This window comes from Chelmon rostratus, chromosome 8 (assembly GCF_017976325.1).
Source record: "Chelmon rostratus isolate fCheRos1 chromosome 8, fCheRos1.pri, whole genome shotgun sequence".
Lineage (NCBI taxonomy): Eukaryota > Metazoa > Chordata > Actinopteri > Chaetodontiformes > Chaetodontidae > Chelmon > Chelmon rostratus.
Window position 1 is genome coordinate 8113616 of NC_055665.1, and position 17517 is coordinate 8131132.

Genomic DNA, 17517 nt, shown 5'->3' on the forward strand with positions numbered 1-17517 from the left:
AGCAGACAATGTTGGCATATGGCAATACCCGAGTAGAAACTGTGTTGCACCCTCTTCTGGGACAAAAAGAGCATAGCATCACTATATACATTTATGAGAAATCATATTTAATTTTTAATTTCAGAAATAATCCTTTGATAATAATTTTAAAATATATACGCTCTCACATTCAATACTGTTGAGACCCTTACACATGAGCCATGTGTGTTTTAACAACTAAAACTATTACAACGTGCCGTCAGCTTCAGTACCGGCGCAGTCTCAGGAGCTCTCTGATTGGTTCTCTTCGCTGTCGCTCTTTCGATGACGTCCTTCCTGCTTCACCGTATCGACACGTGCACGGTGTGCAGTAGAGAGCTGAAGGAAAAAGCATCAGCTGAAGTTCAGCTTTCACACACCATCGTGTGGTCTTTATTTTTCTTTGTCCAGGGAAGGCTTTGCCAACAAAGCGGTCAAAATGGTGAAGCCTCGGTTCAAGGGGAAAAGCTCGATAAACCCCTCGTCGTCCAGCAGCAACCCCGGTGAGCTAAACCCTCATTAGCCACACCGTTTGTTTACAGCTAATGCTAAGCGTTGGAAGCCAAGTGATATTAAACTCTGGAAAAGACACTTCTGCATTATTTTCCTTTGCCAAACTAAACTAACGCCAGTCACTACCATAAAGATTGATTGATTGATGTGTGTGTCAAAATGACAAACAAAACTCTGGGTGACATAACTAAAACTGAACTAGCTAGCAGCTAGCAGTTGCTGCTGTAACCCAGTGACGGTAACGTTAGTGTTGGGCCTTTTAAATTTGATGTGTTTGTGTTCAAGAGCCTGTGACCAATGGAAATGTTTAGACCAATTATTTCTAATGTCTTGAAACAGCTTCTAGTCTTGATTGGTCAAAAGGTGTCTATTGAAGCAGCTCCTGTCAAGCTAATGCAGTCTGACAACAACATCTGTGTTGCTGAACAGATTAATCACTGAAGTATCTGTACATATATTTCACAGATCGAGTCAAAGGGGCTGGTGGAAACAACATGAGGGACCGAGCCACCATCAAGCGTCTCAATATGTACAGACAAAAGCAGAGATGGTTAGTGATGATAAATATTTTTCACTCTTCCTGTGTGCTGTCAAGTGACAGTCAAATATGATGTTAAGTTCTCTGCTCACACTGATCTTCTGTTTCCAGTAATAACCGTGGAAAAGTCATCAAACCTTTGCAGTACCAGTCCACAGTGGCTCCAGGGACTGTAGCCAGAGTTGAACCGAACATCAAATGGTTTGGTATGTGCACTTCTTTACCTTCGTATATGTGTTTATGTGAAAGTATGTCTCTAGTGGTAGTTGCAAGTTTATTGCCTGTCTTTATAGAGAGAAACTGCATTACTGAATGTGGTATTAGATGGTGCTTGTGCATGCTTGCAAGAACAGAAACAACTTTGAGAGGTGGTACTACTGGGGACAGTGCAGATCATTTGTGAAATACTTGCTTTTTCCTGGATTCTAGATTAATTTGTATGTGTTTGGTGATAGAGACGACAATGCTGAACACATGGACTTTGCCTGCATAAAGAGCTAACAGGTGTCTGGGTTTGTACCAACCATGTCAGTTCATGGTTCGCAATGTGAAAACGTATTTCAAGAGCTTTGTGTTAAATGCGTCACTACCACTGTTACGTGACACTTAATAAGATGATACAACGGATAAAAAGTGCTGGCCCGTAAAGCATAAGACAACATATACATCACTGACGATCATTCTGTAGATATATCAGGTTTGATAGCAGACAGAATCCAGAACAACCATTGCAGAACATAGGGTCTGATGGACAGGGGGGCTGCAAGAGCCGAAAAATTAAGTTCAGACAAACGAGAAATAACACATCAGTGACACGAATTGGAAATCTAAATTGAAAATTGATTGAAATAAGCTTTCACTTTCGATCATCGAAATCAAAAGCAGAATCAGAAATTCTCGCAGTATTAATATTTATTTTCTCTCTGTACCGTTTCCCTACTTGTCTGTGAAGTCTGTGTCAGGAGGTGGATTTGTGTATTTCCCAGTCAGAGTCTCCGGGAGTTGCCGGCCTTGGCAGAACTAAGGCCGACTCTCCAAAACCAACTGACTACTGACTGACTGCTTGACTGATCAAGGGTACTGTGAGTGCCCGCTGTGTATATTGTAAATAATCACTGCTACTGAAGTGCAAATACAGATGCTGCCATTTCAATCTTGATTTCCTGATTTGGTTTGGTTTTGTGGGGATCCACAGTAAAACCTGGAGTGGGCTTTTGAGTTGTCTTTCTTTTGGGGGTTGTGAACTGGATTGGACTGAATTCTTTCTGGGAAAAACAGACTCTTTGCTAGGTGGATTGAACATTGACTTTTTCATATGCACACACTGACATACACATCAATATTGATGCGTATATTTCATTGTTGTTTGGTATTTGCTTTAGTGTTTTGTATGGTTTCAGCTAATTTCTTTCTATTTAATTACTTGATAAGTACAGTATGAAAAGTGTCAAAGCTGCTCGGTACATTCCAAAAAATATGGCAGTTCCATCACACATGCAACTATGTAGCTATGTAACTTGATACTATTTTTTTTAAAGAAGAATTTGAAAATGTAAATGACAGTCATCAGGGCATAAAATCAATGATCTCTTGATGGTCATGAATCAAGAGTCAGTAGTCTGACAGTGGCCGTCAGCACCGAAAAAAAAATGTTTGAACCTTGACCCAAAAAATCAAAAGTCAAAACTTACAGTGGATTTGGAGAATCATGACACTCCTAGTAGTTCGTTTTCACATGCCTAATCCTTAAATGCTTTGTAGAATTGACGTTGTTTTGTTCGTTCGTGTTGCCTCTGCTGCCTTGTTTCAGTGATAAGCTCATGTTCAGCGCAAGACAGTTGCATTTTCCAAAGTTAGCAAACACCCCCAACTTATTCAGGATTTTTCCACTTGTGTTGTCAAATCCAAATATGTGACTCACTTTACTTCTCAGATTGTTTGGCATTAAGATAAGCAGTCGAGCGGAACTCACTTATTTTCACCATTTTGTATTAATGAAAAGAACAACCTCATGCACTGATACAGCAGTAGGGCATGGACTGGGTTAGACTGCATTTTAGGAACGCTGAAATACAAGCGTTTTGAGTTTTGAATTTGAACATCAAATATTGCTCGCCCACATGTGAACAGTGGTGCAAACCTTGAATAAAACGTGACAGTCCCAAAAGAGTCAAAGTACTGGTGTAATAATCACCTGAATAATCTGTGAACTGGTGACATTCCCATTCTGAATGCACTGGTCGTTCATTCCACTGATGGCAGATGTTGAAAGACAGAAGAATTCATATGTGAAAAATGGGAGATCTTAAACTAAACAGGTCACGCTTTGAATCTACATATTCTGCATTTCAGCAAACACCCGTGTGATCAAACAGTCGTCCCTCCAGAAGTTCCAGGACGAGATGGGAGCAGTACAGAAAGATCCATATCGTGTGGTGATGAGGCAAAGCAAACTCCCCATGTCCCTCTTGCATGATAGGGTCAAAGCCCATGTAAGTATATAGGTTATACACTTCTTTTTACTGGACTTTTAAGCAAGAATGATGCCTTTTTCCTGTGCTGTCTGTGTGGCGGTCATTGTGTCCTGTGAAGGCTCTCTGGAGGGGTTGTTCATTGTTTGTCTGAATTAGCACTTTTTATTAGCCATTGACCTTTTTACCTGGTATATATAATGTGCTGCAGATTGATATCATGTCTCTGTTCCTCAGTAGCTTGTTTATTGGGGTTTTATGAGGTGAGATGAACATGAGGCCTCTCTTTAATCCTCGTTCAATGCTCGGTCAGCCCCACTATGACCCTTAGTGTACTGGCACAGTGCTTGGCATGGAAGAGTTGCACTCTGCCAGGCTTTTTACCCCATAACCAACACAGTTCTAAATAACATCCAATTCTTCTTTTTCGCTTCTGACAAATCTTTGGATCATGTTTTGTTCTTTTTTTTTTCTTTCTTCTTCTGTTGTCACTGATGGAATTGAGGCATTTCATAGAATTTGAAGCAGCTAAGTGATCATTTTATATTAAATAAACATTCTTTCATTAAAATAACTCCCCAGTTTCGTCAACATAAAAACATATGAATATAGTTCTATATATGTATTTAGAGCTCTGATACAGCTGCCAGTTCATGACCTTGATGTTTTTGATAGATTTGCGAGTGAAAAACTTTGCTCTTCAGTCTGAATTTCGGGTGTTTGAACAGTGGAATGGTCTGTTCCAAAAGGCAGATGAGATTGAGTTGTGAGTTTGTGGTCCTTCAAAGAACTCGGGGAGCCCTGTAGAAGATCTTGGCAAGATCCCCCCCCCACCACCCCCCACCACCCCTCATGGCAGGTTTGCTTGTGATTTAAGATGAGTGGAACAGTTTTTATCCATGCTGTAGATGAAGAACAGTTGTCCACACCGTCAGATATTCTACACTTCACTAAACGGCACTATGATATATTAGGAAACGCCATTGTGGTGCAGTGTGTATGTTTTTAATGGCAGAGCTGTTAACCTATTCAAAAATTATCATATCTAATTATTCATTTTGATGTGGGCCTACTCTAGGCTGAATATGCACTCAGCAGCTGTATTATGTACACAAGCTCAGCAAAAGCCAGAATGAAAGCTCTCTAGAAATCACTTGTCAAACAGTCAGTGCTGCAAGTCTGATCTTTTCATTCTGTTTCTACGCCTGCAGAACTCCAAGGTGCACATTCTAGACACGGAGGGCTTTGAGACCACGTTTGGGCCCAAAGCTCAGAGGAAGAGGCCCAGTCTCATGGTGGGCGATGTGAAGGACCTCATAGAGCAGGCTGAGGCCTCAGCCCAGACCTACAATGCAGACAACGACAAAGACCTGATGACCGAGGACACAGGAGTCCGGTAAGACCTACAAAAGATACTATAATCAGTCCACTCTACTGGCTGTACTGGTTACTCCAACTGGACAGGAGGTTGCTAAATTTACTTATTTAAAGGTAGAAATAAATAGCTTTTTAAATTCTCTTTTTGGAACAGGGAGGAAGCCCGTGAGGAAATCTTCAAAAAGGGTCAGTCCAAGAGGATCTGGGGGGAACTTTACAAGGTATTGTTTCCACCCTTCTCTCAGTACTGTGCATGATGCTAATGAAGAGAGGTCATTCAACATTCCTGACTGTCGTGTTTTAATAGGTAATTGACTCATCTGATGTCATCATCCAAGTGCTGGATGCACGTGATCCCATGGGAACACGCTCCAAGAGCATAGAGACATACTTAAAGAAGGAGAAACCCTGGAAACATCTCATCTTTGTTCTAAACAAGTGTGACCTCATCCCCACCTGGGTCACGGTAAGAAATGTACCACATGTTCATCTTTGGTCGCCCATTTGATTTGAGTGATTGTGTCTGGCTTGTCATAGTATTACATTGTGGGACTGACTCTTTGTCTCCACTCAATGTTGAACCAGAAACGGTGGGTAGCTGTTTTGTCCCAAGAGTACCCCACTCTGGCTTTCCATGCCAGCCTCACCAACTCGTTTGGTAAGGGCTCCCTCATCCAGCTGCTCAGGCAGTTTGGCAAGGTAAGCACATGCCACGATTTCAAAACATCTTTGATTTGTCATGATGCTAAACCATTTACTGATCCAGTAACAATCACCAAGGCCACAGCTTTTTGCCTTGATGTCCTTCCACTTTCGTTTTATCATTTTACTCGGAACAGAACTAGTTCTTTGCTTTTTAATTGGGATCTTCAAATTACACCCACATCGATTCATGAGGGTGCTATTTTATCCCTGTACTTCTTCCCTTGTACCTCGTTAGTACTTCAGTGGTACTGGGTATGTACAAAGTATTCACGAGATCTGAAAGATCTGAAAGGTCAATAAATCACATTTATTTATGAAAACCAAAAGTACCAACTATAATTTAGGATTTTATTCCCTGGGGTTCAGTTCTCTTTAGTCCTCATTATTTTGCCCATTCCAAAAGGAAGCCATTTAGTTTATGGATGGTTTATACAGTATTCATTTATTCAGGGATTTTACAGTCCTGATTCCAAAAAGGTTGGGATGCTTGTAAAACATAAATAACACAGAATGTGATCATTTGCTGATCCTCAACTTCATTGAGTTTTGTAAATATCTGCTTATTCTGAACAAGTTGGGACAGGAGCAACAAAAGACTGGGAAAGCTGTGGGATGCTCCAAAAGCATCTGTTTGTATCATTCCACAGGTAAACAGGTTGATTGGTCACAGGTGATAGCATCATGATTGGGTATGAAAGGGGGATCCTGGAAAGGCTCATTAAGTTCCTTAATCAGATTTCTATATATTGCTAAGCCGACACAGTTACCTTTACCGTGATCAAAGGTTTTGTCTGTGTCACCCAACCCTAGACCTAAACATGCAATGTTAAGTAGCGACTGTGGAATAGAGCGTGTTTGTGAAAACATGGGAAGATCTGAAAGGTCAATAAATCACAAGGGTTTGATATTGAAACGGAATGTTCTTGTTAGATTTAATATTGCAATTTAAAGAGGCTTTTATGAGAAACACACAGGATGAACTTCCATGTTTTTTTTCCTTGTAAATGATTTTCTATTTTGGTCCAGATTCACCAAAAAGTCTGGAGATAACAAGGTGAAAAGCGTGTTCCAAAACAGCCTTCAGACTTTACCTCCTGGGACCAAAATAAAAGACATATCTCTTGTTTTAAAATGTTTTAGAACATTGTGATTGTCTTGTTTACATAAAAAATCCTTTTTTAAGATATCCTTTGGTATGTGTTTTGTACAAACTACATTGTTGTTCTGGAGTGATGACAAATTCACGTTTTTTTTCTTCTTCTTTTTCTTCTTCTTTTTCTTTTTTTTTTTTAATTGCTAATGGCAACAGAGCCCCATCTAAAATTACCTCCATAAAGTGAGGACAGACTGAGGCTGTTGTTTAGGAAACAAACCACTCTGACTTTCTTTTTTGCCTCCCACAGCTCCACACAGACAAGAAACAGATAAGTGTGGGTTTCATTGGCTATCCTAATGTGGGAAAGAGCTCAGTCATCAACACACTGCGCTCTAAGAAGGTCTGCAATGTGGCACCCCTTGCTGGAGAAACAAAGGTAAGTGTCATCTTAACAATGCAGAAATTTAAATAAAATAAACCTGAAAGTATCACTCTGGAGTACTTTACATTTACAATGATGACAGTGTAAAGGTCTACAGTATAGAATGTGGAAAATTAGATAAACTTTATAGTGAAAAGGAGAGAGGAGCTTTGATTCGGTGGGGAGGTGATGTGAGGTGAAAACATGCATGTTCCTCTTCTTAACTTGGTAATTGTTGATAGCTGCAACAACAGACGTAGTCGGCTCCGTGTTCTTGACTATATAACTGAAAATCTAAGTGGAGACTTTGCCAAGAGAAAGAACAACAACCATTTTTATCTTTAATTTCCTCTCTCTGGGGCTGTTTATCCTGTTTGGAAACGGGCAAGCGTCTGAAACCCCAAATGTCCAAACCAGGGTCAAGGAGAAAGAAAGGGAAAATATCTTTCCTTTTTCCGTGCCTGCCAAAGCTGTGAACTTGGACCAAGCACAGGGGAGATTTTTCTGCACACCTATCAAATGAATCAGATGGGCCCGTGGCCAAAGACTCCTTTATTTCTCACCTTGTCTTTGATTCTCACCACCAAACAAGCTCCTGATACGCAGCAGTGCTGCGACCCTCATTCCTCCTTTTGTTAATATGGATGAATGGTTCTGTTTGTGTGAAAAATTATATTGCAATCCCTCAGTCTGATGAACCAATCAAGGGAAGAAGAAGTAGTTTGCAACATGAGGAGAGAAGAAAGGAAACTGTTGGCCAGATTCAAAACAGTCTTTGCTTTCCTCCACCAAAATATTCTTTTTGTCTGTATAATATAACATTTTGCTGCCCCACTCGTTATAAATCAAGGTAAAATATTACATTTAAAATCTCATGTGAAACTGAAAAAATGTGACCATACAAACGGTGCTGTCTCCTTACTATTTTTTAGGTGTGGCAGTACATCACTTTGATGAGGCGCATCTTCCTCATTGACTGCCCCGGTGTTGTCTACCCTTCAGAAGACAGTGAATCTGATATTGTCTTGAAAGGAGTGGTAAGTCTCTCTTTCATTTTTTCGTTTTGTTGAGTTGTGCGATTCTTGCCCCCACATACTTCAGCTATGTGAATGGAGTTTAATTTGTGCTCCTCGTAGCATTGAAAAACAGCTGCATCTGAAACAGCAATATGTCTTTCCAGAAACAATGCCCCAGTTACTCAAGATAATCCACCAACTGTTAATGTGGTATTTTTGACAGCCCGAGTACCTGAAGTGTGATGAACAAAGAATTCAAGGTGGATTCTGATTGCTAATACCCGGGGCCTTTTAAAATGCCTTGATCGGCTCTGATTCTAATCCTCCAGAGCCTTTTTCCAGATCCTGGGTTTAACACGTAGGCTACGCAGTCCCCGTAACTGAAAGGTTGCAGGTTCATATCTTCAATTGCACGCCTTTTTCTTCCCCTCACAAAGGTTCAAGTGGAGAAGATCAGGAACCCAGAGGAGCACATTGGGGCCGTACTGGAGCGGGCCAAGCCAGAATACATTCAGAAGACCTACCGCATCCCCACCTGGAACTCTGCTGAAGACTTTTTGGAGAAGCTTGCATTTCGTACTGGGAAACTTCTGAAGGTCTGGATCTTACTCTTTCTATTTTCTGGCTTAGCAGGCTACACTTAAAACTACTTTGCCTCAAGTTCTTACTCTGTTTTTACATTCATTTCATAACAGGCAGAGAATGTGTTCACCGAATAAATCGCCATTATCAGTATGAGTACTAATTTCAGTGAAAGCATTTGTTGGATATTCTACAAATGCTTCATATGCTGTTAAGTGCAAGAGAAAATCCTTATATTACTATGTTTAAGATATGGCCTCCTGTCCAAAGTCACTCCAAACATATCAGGGTAACCGCTAACTGTTGCTCACTATACTCTTTGCTGTAGCTCCTAGCTGCCGTTAGTTAGTTCAGTTTGCCGTGCAGCTAGTGGCCCTACGAGATGACTGGAGTCCGTACCGACCACGAGCTCAGAGCACCGGGAGATTGTTGGTCTTTACACCACAGGATACAGAACCAGGCTCAGCAGCCTCCTGGCGAACACGATCATATCAGGAGCTAACAGTGCTGAGGTGATCAGCAGCTCCAACCAGAACTCCAGGGATGATGAAGACACAGTAGACCAGGACAGGAGAGGCATGAATCAGGAGACAAGCTAGAGGAAGGTCATGATCAGCAGTGTGGGAAAAGAGGTACTATTGTGGTGTTACGTGACAGGACCAGTCGGGGCTAGCTGGTTAGCATGCTAACTTCAGTGATTTAAGTATCTAAGTAACCCAATACACAGACGTCTTTGACATAATGCCAGGTATGTTACTTTGTCACATTCTGTTGATAATGTTAGTTAATTTAACATTTTTAACTTAAAATCTGGCCATATCTTGCACCTCACATTGCACCTCTTAAGTAATATGTCTGGTCTGTTTTCTGCTTACATACATTATGTGCTGCAGTCTGATGGTTTTCATCTAAATGGCAAAGTGTTTGTGAGCCACTGGTTTTAAATTTGAAGCTTGAGCAAAGAATTCTTGGTATTATACAGGGCGGTGAGCCAGATCTGACTGCGGTCTCCAAGATGGTGTTGAATGACTGGCAGAGAGGACGTATCCCCTTCTTTGTGAAACCCCCTGGACCTGACGGGGATCAAGATGTAAGACTTTGCTGAATTTTCCACCTGTGTTGTTTTTTTCGACAGCAGCCTGTGCACTTGTGCCAACCTGTGTTTTGTTACCGTAACTTTTCTAGGACAAGGAGCCATTGGCAGTTGAAGGACCCCCAGAGGTAGTCGAGAATGTGCAGGAGGAACAGCCAGACAACCCGGATGCCATCTCAGAGGAACACGAGGAACAGCAGCTGAGACAGAAGGAGCAGGTCCAGAAGATTCTGGCTAATGTGCGACAGAACTTTGGCAAGATCTATGTGGCACCCGAGTTTAACGAGGAAGACTTGGTTCCTGTGGAGATGCCTGACCTGGATATGTCTGACTTCTCTGGCTCTGATGGCGAGGAAGACAGTGAGGAAGAGGAGGGTGAAGAGGAAGACGGGACTAACATTGAACCAGCCGATGGAGAGCCTGAGGAATCCGAGTCCACAACCGTTCAGACTGGCAAGGCAAACGACAACAAGAGTTCACGCGAGGTGATTCGGGAGCTGGATGAGAAGATCTCCAAGTACAAGCAGTTCCTGGACCGAGCCAAATCCAAACGCTTCTCTGCAATCCGGTCCGTCTCTCACCCAAACCTCACTCACATATTTTCTTTGTTTTGCGTATTGCCCTAATTTCATTTATCCAGTAAAGTAGTTTGAAGTTGTCAGGCAGAGAGATGCCATGCATTTTAGGTGGTCCGTGCTAACCAGCCTTTAAACCTCCGAGGACTAGCAGTCATCAGTTTGATCTGATCAATGGTGTCTTTCCATAACTTTTGCAAGTCATTGTTTTCTTTAATCTGAATCTCTTCTTTTTGAATTTCAGCCCACACACTGAAGAACAAAGTCAAATAGCAGTTGTACAGTGACTCTAACCCTAATATGATTACTGTTTATTTCAGTAGATCCCAACTGGAGTGAACTGTTTGCTTTGTTAGGTAATGATTTACTTTCTTTCTTCTTTGGACAGGATACCTAAGGCACTTTCTGACAAAGCGTTCACAGACATCAAGACTAAACAAGCGGCAGCAGCAAAGCAAGCACAGAATAAAGGTAGTCAATCAACGTGTTTGTCATGACTTTGTATGGTGCTGAATGTTGAAGTTTTTTTTACCTGCAGCCATACAAATTAGGTAGGTTAGGTTGACATTGAGATCCATCCAGATACTGACATCAAATTTGTTAATCTTTGTTTGAATTCAGCTGCAAACCAGAGGAGCAAGAAGAGAAAAGCTGAGGACGAGGAGTCCACACAGACACGCAGACTGACGTCTAAACAGGTATGCAGTGTTTGTTCTCCCTGACGTCCAACAGATCTCTCTCGGTGGACATGTTAGATTAATGTGTGTTCCTCCCACTGATGTAACAGGAATCGAGATGAAAAGCTCTGGTCTCTTTTAGCAGAGGATTTCATCATTTTTGTTTCTCTGTTCCTCTTTATCCATCTCTACAGAGAAGGGCGATGGACCGCGCTCAGAGGACGAAGAAAGTTGGCGCGCGCTATTACGAAACACATAATGTGAAAAACAAGAACAAGAACAGAAAGGCCCCAGCATCAGCCACACAAGGCCAAAAGGCCAAACGATCAAAGCACTAGACTGGAGTCGTAAAACACAACATATGCAATAAATCTTTATTTAAATTTGCCAAAACGGCCACGTTTTGCCAGGATGGAATGCTAAGTAAGTGTTAAATGGTCTTGAATGACTACTTCATGCCTTATCTTGACTGTTTGTATCTTGCCTTTTCAAGTTTCTTTGACCCGTCAACCCAGAGCTGTTTTTGAATGACAATTCATTCATCTTTTACAGATGTAATGCTCTCTTAATGTTCAAGAGAAATGTACAGTAATTGATTGAACTGTACTTGTCATGCCATGCTGTTGAAATAAAATAAAATATTTGCTAATTACACAGTTTACATTAAATTGATATCATTTAGAAACAAAAGACAAATTTAGTAACATTCTGTACTGGGAAATGTTCTTGTTTGTTGATGTTACTTCTTTGGTGTAATGATTCCTTCCAGCTGGGTCTAAATAGGAAGACAAACATTAAAATGTTAAGACAGCCAACACAGCAGTTATTGATGCTAAATATTAAGAATATATGTTGTATTTAATGAAGGCACACCTTGAGCTGCTGGTTGGTCCTCTTCAGGAACTGAATCTCTTCGGCGTGCTTCTTTTCCTCCACCTGTCGCTTTTCATTTTCTCTCTTTTCATTTGCATCCCATTTAGCTTTTTGCTCATTCAGTTGCTTCTTCAGGTCTTGCTTCTCGTTCTCCAGCTCAGAAATCTAGGTTTTATAAAAAAGACGCACTTGTAAGTTTGTCCCAGATGCAACATCAATTATGTAAAGAGCACCAATGCCATCCTTATTTCACAGTGACTCTCAAAGTGAAATGCTGCACTCTGCTGGATACCTAACTGAAAAACAGTCTAATTGTACTTGGATAGCTTTAGATCAGTGGAAATTAAGTCTCTGTATTCTGATGTTGGGTCTTTGTGCCCTTGTATGTCATTGTTCAGTCATAACAAATAACTAAATGTCCTTACTCTTTCCTCCATGTCAACCTTGCCCTGCTCAGCCTGCAGTGCTTTCCTCATATTGAAAGCCACACTGCTTTCATACAGCGTCTGGTAGGCAGCAATAGTCATTTGAATCTCATCTCTAACCCGCAACAGCAGCAGACCCCTCTCAGCGCAGTTGATGGTCACCTGTCTGATCAGCTCATCTTAAAGAAACAGAAAATTGTGAGGATCAGATAGTTGCATCTATGTTGATGTGGGTGAAAACGTGCCTTCACTGGAATATAGGTACATGGTTCCATCAGAAGAAAGATAAAAAGTCTACCAAATCTTCATATAATACATGTCTTTAAGCTCTGTCCATATCTTCTGTGTGTAAGGTAGTGTGTTAATTCATCATCATCAGCCTCCTCCTTACCAAAGCACTGGGAATAGAGTTCCCTGCGGACAGGGCAGATTCCTGTTTCTCTGGCCTGTCTTTGCTGTAGCTTTGTGTCCAGTAGCTCCTCCAGGCAGATGATATCTGTTCTTGTACAAGGTGCACTGGACACTTGCTGCACCCACAGTTTGTTTCCCTCCATCCATTCTCTGCATTAACACAAGTTGAGTTGAACAAAAGCGTGGTTTGCTCTTGTTGACCAATATAATATAGATGGGGAAAAGCTGTACCTGGGTGGAAGGATGGCATGCAGGATGTCGTCATATTCCTGCTTGGTAGCCTCACTAGAGATGGATTTTGGTTTGGGAGGTGGTGGAACAGGAGTAGAGCTGACAGGCTGCTGAGGGCTCACTCTCAAAAGGCGTCCCTGTGGCGAAAAGTATTTAATGTTACACATTGCATATTACATGTACATACTGTTACCTCTCCTCTAATGAACTGCCATTCCTCTAATGTCTTCACCTTATGGAGCTGCCTTGCAACTCACTCACAAATTGGCAATTGGTTCCACGCCTAGGTTGTGCCATGTGGAAGAAGGTACAAATAACAGCAGTAGTCCACTCCTGCAGATGTTGCTCCATATGAAGTTAATGAGTGCTGCAGCTCAAAAAGAGCAAACTATATGCTTCAAGGGTTTCAGCAGCACACACGTTTAGGAGGGTGTGATGATACCGAGTAGTGCCAACTCTTGGAGGCTTAGAATTTAAATGTACAGGTATATATTTTTCAAACTCAGACAAACTGCAGCGATGAAAAGCAGGAACTGTCGATACAGTTTGAACATTCTTACGTGCTAATTCTCTTTTGTATGTATGTCCTGTATTTCCTCCCCTCCCTGGCATCACTTCAGACGTTCATCCAACGTTATTTTAGCCGGGTAACGAGTCGGGTGGCATAACTTTGTGAACTCACCTTTGGTGATTTTCCGTCTGTAGTTTTGCTGACCAAAACTGGACTGTCGTATTTCAGGAGAGATTCGGTTAGTGGACTCATAGTGTTGTTGTTTTTTTGTTTTGTTTTGTTTTTAATATTAAAATAATTAAGACATACACTAAACCCGGAAACTTCTAGGTGTTGAGCTTCAGCAACAGAAATAACTGCAACAAGTGCGCGGTTACTGTTTGCGTCGTCATGGCAACAGTGCCTCGTTGCGGCGTTCCATTTTATTTTGCCCGGGTGGAATCAACGGTTCGGTTGGCAAACGTGAGCTGTCGTTGCACTGTTCGTTTTTGGTGATCCTGGTCAATAAATTTTAAATTATCACAGCAAAGAAAGACATCTTAAGTGCTGCTGGGTTTTCACTCGGCGAGATTTAAATTTTCACGTCTTTCAAAAACAGAAAACATCCTTCCCATATTTATTGCAGATAGGGTATATGACAGACGCGGTCACTGCGGAACCAAGTAAAAAGTGGGCAGCGACTTTGCCGACATAAATTCTCGGCGTACCACAGGATGCGGAAGTGAGTCATTCGAGCGTAGCAGTTGAAGTTTGTAATTGCTACATTTCTGAGTTTGCCTTTGTTGTTTTGTTTTTTTAAGGCGACGACGATGTATGTTTGGTCTCACGACGGTTGAATTCGCTTATATATTTCAGAATGACCAAAGAAAAGCGACACAGGAGGAGGGAATCTCCGGAGCGGGAGTCCAAAGTTAAGATAAAGCAGGAGAAACTGAGCCCGGTTAGGCCACAGACATCACGCCGCTCGAGGTCGAGATCCAGCGGTAACTCCAGTCCACAGAGGAGAAGAACGAGCAGGTATTTTTCACACGTACTTAGTCGTCATGTCTCTTAGCTTTTATTACGTGTGTTTTACTTTACCTCGACAGACCCAACATAAACGTTGGCTAACTTAGTGAGTCCTTATTAGCTAAAAGTGTTGTTTTGTCCGTTAGCCTTTAATAAACGGAGCTACTGGGCATATTAGTGAAACTAATAAATAAATTATTTATTTATTTTCTAGATGTCTTCTGAAAGTTTATTAAGAGCCTGTTTTTGTGTTCTTCGTGTAACTGTTAGGTCACCCGCGAGGACGAGGGACCGCTCACCGGGTAGAAGAGAGTCATCTCCCGCCAGGCGAGGCAGCAGATCGCCCAGGAATAGGAGAAGTCGCAGTCCCCATCGTGGTGCTGATGTCAAAATAAAGCGGGTGATTAGACTCTGAATTATTAACATGAGACATTTCAGCTTTCTAACAATCATCAGTGACGCCAAGATCGAAAAGTCGACACAGAGTATTTTCTGTTTAACTAAAATATAGTTTTTACCAGATTTTCATAGCATAAAATAATAATAGTAATAATAATAATAATAACGTTTACCACACTTGGCAAAACAAAGTTACTAAGTGCTTTACATGGTTGAACCAGGATTAAAACATTGCAATGAGGCAAATAAAATATTCTACAATAAGATAAAAATAATAGCAGTAATTAAGTGGATAGGGCATTCTGGAAATAAAGCATTTGCTAGCATTAATAAAGAGGGTTTTTTTTAAGTTTGAAGAAGTGATTTAAAAGATGTCACTGATTCTGCTACCTAAAAAGTGGAGGCCTCCATCGATCATCAGACACCTCTTTCTGCGGGTGCACTGATTCCTACAGGCTCATTTCTCATTATTTGTACCCTACACTGTTGATGGGCTGACATATAGTACTGTCACTTGTGTTCCACTGACATCCACACTTTTGGTGTCAAAGAAAGGTATTGACACGTGACGGTTGCCTATGAGAGGTAATTATGTGCAAGTCTAATAGTCTCATTAGTACCAGTTAGGATGTTGTAGGTGTCATTGTAGCGATGGTTACTCACCATTTATAGGTGGCATATGCCAGTAGAATAACAGTTGCATTACAATGGCCACTTTTCAGTCTTTTCAGTCCAGCTGAAAGTGATACAACGTAACACCTGTTGCCTGTACAAAACCGTCTTCTTTCTTTAACTGCATTCTTACCAAATATGTCACAGGAACGAGATGAGCATCGTGCTAGTGGTGATGAGCGGAGGAGAAGAAACGAGCAGCCAGAGGAGAGGCGGAGCAGGTGGGAATCAGACAGACCACGGGAAAGAGACCGCGGTGGAGACAGACACAGAGAACGAGATGCGCTTGCCTCCCAGCAAGCTGAGAGGCAGCAGCATGATGAGCGGCGCAGGGAAAACCGTCAGCGGCGTGAAGAAAACCAGGAACAGGATTTTGAAGGCACAAGTGACCCGCCTGTTGATAAAGAGAAACCCAACTTTGGACTGTCAGGGGCCCTAACAGAAGATACAAACACATTCCGGGGGGTGGTGATCAAGTACAACGAGCCACCTGAGGCTCGCATTCCCAAGCGCAGATGGCGACTGTATCCCTTCAAGAATGATGAACCCCTTCCAGTCATGTACATTCACAGACAGAGTGCCTATTTGTTGGGACGACAGAGAAGAATTGCAGATATCCCAATTGACCACCCATCCTGCTCCAAGCAACATGCAGTATTCCAGTACAGGTAAGCTTAAGGAGTTTTACTGTGCTGTGTATTAGAGCTCTTCTATCTGTCTGTATAATTTAGACTAGCTCCATGCGGTGTTGCATTATACTTGGATGATTAATACATGTCTGCCTCCCTGTCTGTATTTCTGTAGACTGGTGGAGTTTACACGTGCAGACGGCACCCTTGGCCGCAGGGTAAGGCCTTACATCATTGACCTGGGATCCGGCAACGGCACGTACCTGAACAACAAGCGAATAGAAGCCCAGCGCTATTACGAGCTCAAAGAAAAAGATGTTATCAAGTTTGGCTTCAGCAGCCGCGAGTACGTCCTCCTGCACGAGTTCTCAGACACAACCGAGGTGGATGCCAAGCAGGAAGAGGAAGAAGACGAGGGCCTCGATGAGTAAAACGTTTCCATAAACTGTGTTGCCCAAGTTCATTCAGGTTGGATAACAACATCATCATCATCAGTGTTTGTCAAATAGTTGTTTCTGCAGGGAAATTAACAATTAATTGAACTGGTCAGTGTGGGACCTGATTAAAATAACAGAAAAAGGCTGGTTTGTATATTCTGTAATTACTTATGAACTTGTTGCTCAAACCTGCCACAACTGTCTCAAAGAAGACTTCCTATTCTCAGGTTGTTTGTGTAATGTCTGTGTGATGCATGACTGATCTCACATCTGACAGTGCTCACAATAAGAAGTGCTTGGTGCCAGATCAAGATATCTTGCCTAAGTACAACATTTCCTTATATATTTTTGGATCACAGCACCGAGTACAACATTTAGCTGAAGACTACTCTGTTGTCTTTGTCCAGGCTTTATGTGTCAATGTACATGATACGTGGAATGTGAACTCTAGAGTCATGTTTAACAAGCGTCGCTTACTGTCAGAGTAAAACATTACAGACGTACAACTTGTAATGATATTGCCTTTTTTGCTTTGTAGTGCAGGGAAAATAGTTGGTGCTGCTGTGTGTTTCCATGCACCAATGCTGTGTGTATTTAAACACTTCCCCTTTTATTCTTGTCTGTTCTGAAGCTGGCAACATTCATAGTAAAATCCCATTTATGTACTGTAAATAAAGACAGTCAAAATTCACATTGTCTTAAGAGTTTTTAAAGTGGACGCCTTCATCGGCCCTGTTTACATATTTTTTGTCTGATTCTTGAAAATTATTCTACAAATTAGGGCTGTAACTACTGATTGTTTTCATGTCAGTTATTTTCTCAATCAATTAGTTGTTTAG

At 41.6% G+C, this 17517-nt stretch overlaps 3 protein-coding genes across 3 annotated transcripts; 2 read left to right on the plus strand and 1 right to left on the minus strand.

The window, feature by feature from the left end:
- The first annotated feature begins 329 nt into the window (after positions 1–329).
- Positions 330–11760, plus strand: gnl2 (guanine nucleotide binding protein-like 2 (nucleolar)). Its single transcript, XM_041942563.1, has 16 exons — positions 330–521; positions 997–1081; positions 1181–1275; positions 3422–3561; positions 4752–4936; positions 5072–5138; positions 5225–5383; positions 5503–5616; positions 7026–7154; positions 8072–8176; positions 8593–8751; positions 9720–9827; positions 9923–10398; positions 10794–10876; positions 11027–11103; positions 11277–11760. The coding sequence occupies exons 1-16, from the start codon at positions 458–460 to the stop codon at positions 11418–11420; spliced, it is 2190 nt and encodes a 729-aa protein (XP_041798497.1). The 5' UTR covers positions 330–457; the 3' UTR covers positions 11421–11760.
- Positions 11761–11821: 61 nt separating this feature from the next.
- On the minus strand, positions 11822–13785 carry dnali1 (dynein, axonemal, light intermediate chain 1). The gene is made up of 6 exons (XM_041943343.1): positions 13705–13785; positions 13023–13159; positions 12772–12941; positions 12381–12559; positions 11956–12120; positions 11822–11857 (listed from the first exon to the last, which is right to left on the minus strand). The coding sequence occupies exons 1-6, from the start codon at positions 13783–13785 to the stop codon at positions 11822–11824; spliced, it is 768 nt and encodes a 255-aa protein (XP_041799277.1).
- A 475-nt stretch (positions 13786–14260) lies between these two features.
- On the plus strand, positions 14261–17359 carry snip1 (Smad nuclear interacting protein). Its single transcript, XM_041942998.1, has 4 exons — positions 14261–14550; positions 14812–14941; positions 15760–16280; positions 16417–17359. Exons 1-4 carry the CDS (start codon positions 14390–14392, stop codon positions 16670–16672), a joined length of 1068 nt encoding a protein of 355 aa, XP_041798932.1. The 5' UTR covers positions 14261–14389; the 3' UTR covers positions 16673–17359.
- The last annotated feature ends 158 nt before the right edge of the window (positions 17360–17517 follow it).

What these genes read in the sequence shown, in the direction of transcription:
- gnl2 (XM_041942563.1), top strand. Translation starts at nt 458, where the DNA reads ATGGTGAAGCCTCGGTTCAAGGGGAAAAGCTCGATAAACCCCTCGTCG. An exon ending in ATATTGTCTTGAAAGGAGTG is followed by an intron (nt 8,177 to 8,592) that starts GTAAGTCTCTCT and finishes CCCCTCACAAAG; the next exon opens with GTTCAAGTGGAGAAGATCAG. An exon ending in GCAGACTGACGTCTAAACAG is followed by an intron (nt 11,104 to 11,276) that starts GTATGCAGTGTT and finishes CCATCTCTACAG; the next exon opens with AGAAGGGCGATGGACCGCGC.
- dnali1 (XM_041943343.1), bottom strand. Translation starts at nt 13,785, where the DNA reads ATGAGTCCACTAACCGAATCTCTCCTGAAATACGACAGTCCAGTTTTG. An exon ending in CATGCCATCCTTCCACCCAG is followed by an intron (nt 12,942 to 13,022) that starts GTACAGCTTTTC and finishes GTGTTAATGCAG; the next exon opens with AGAATGGATGGAGGGAAACA. An exon ending in AGGTTGACATGGAGGAAAGA is followed by an intron (nt 12,121 to 12,380) that starts GTAAGGACATTT and finishes TATAAAACCTAG; the next exon opens with ATTTCTGAGCTGGAGAACGA.
- snip1 (XM_041942998.1), top strand. Translation starts at nt 14,390, where the DNA reads ATGACCAAAGAAAAGCGACACAGGAGGAGGGAATCTCCGGAGCGGGAG. An exon ending in CTGATGTCAAAATAAAGCGG is followed by an intron (nt 14,942 to 15,759) that starts GTGATTAGACTC and finishes AATATGTCACAG; the next exon opens with GAACGAGATGAGCATCGTGC. An exon ending in CATGCAGTATTCCAGTACAG is followed by an intron (nt 16,281 to 16,416) that starts GTAAGCTTAAGG and finishes GTATTTCTGTAG; the next exon opens with ACTGGTGGAGTTTACACGTG.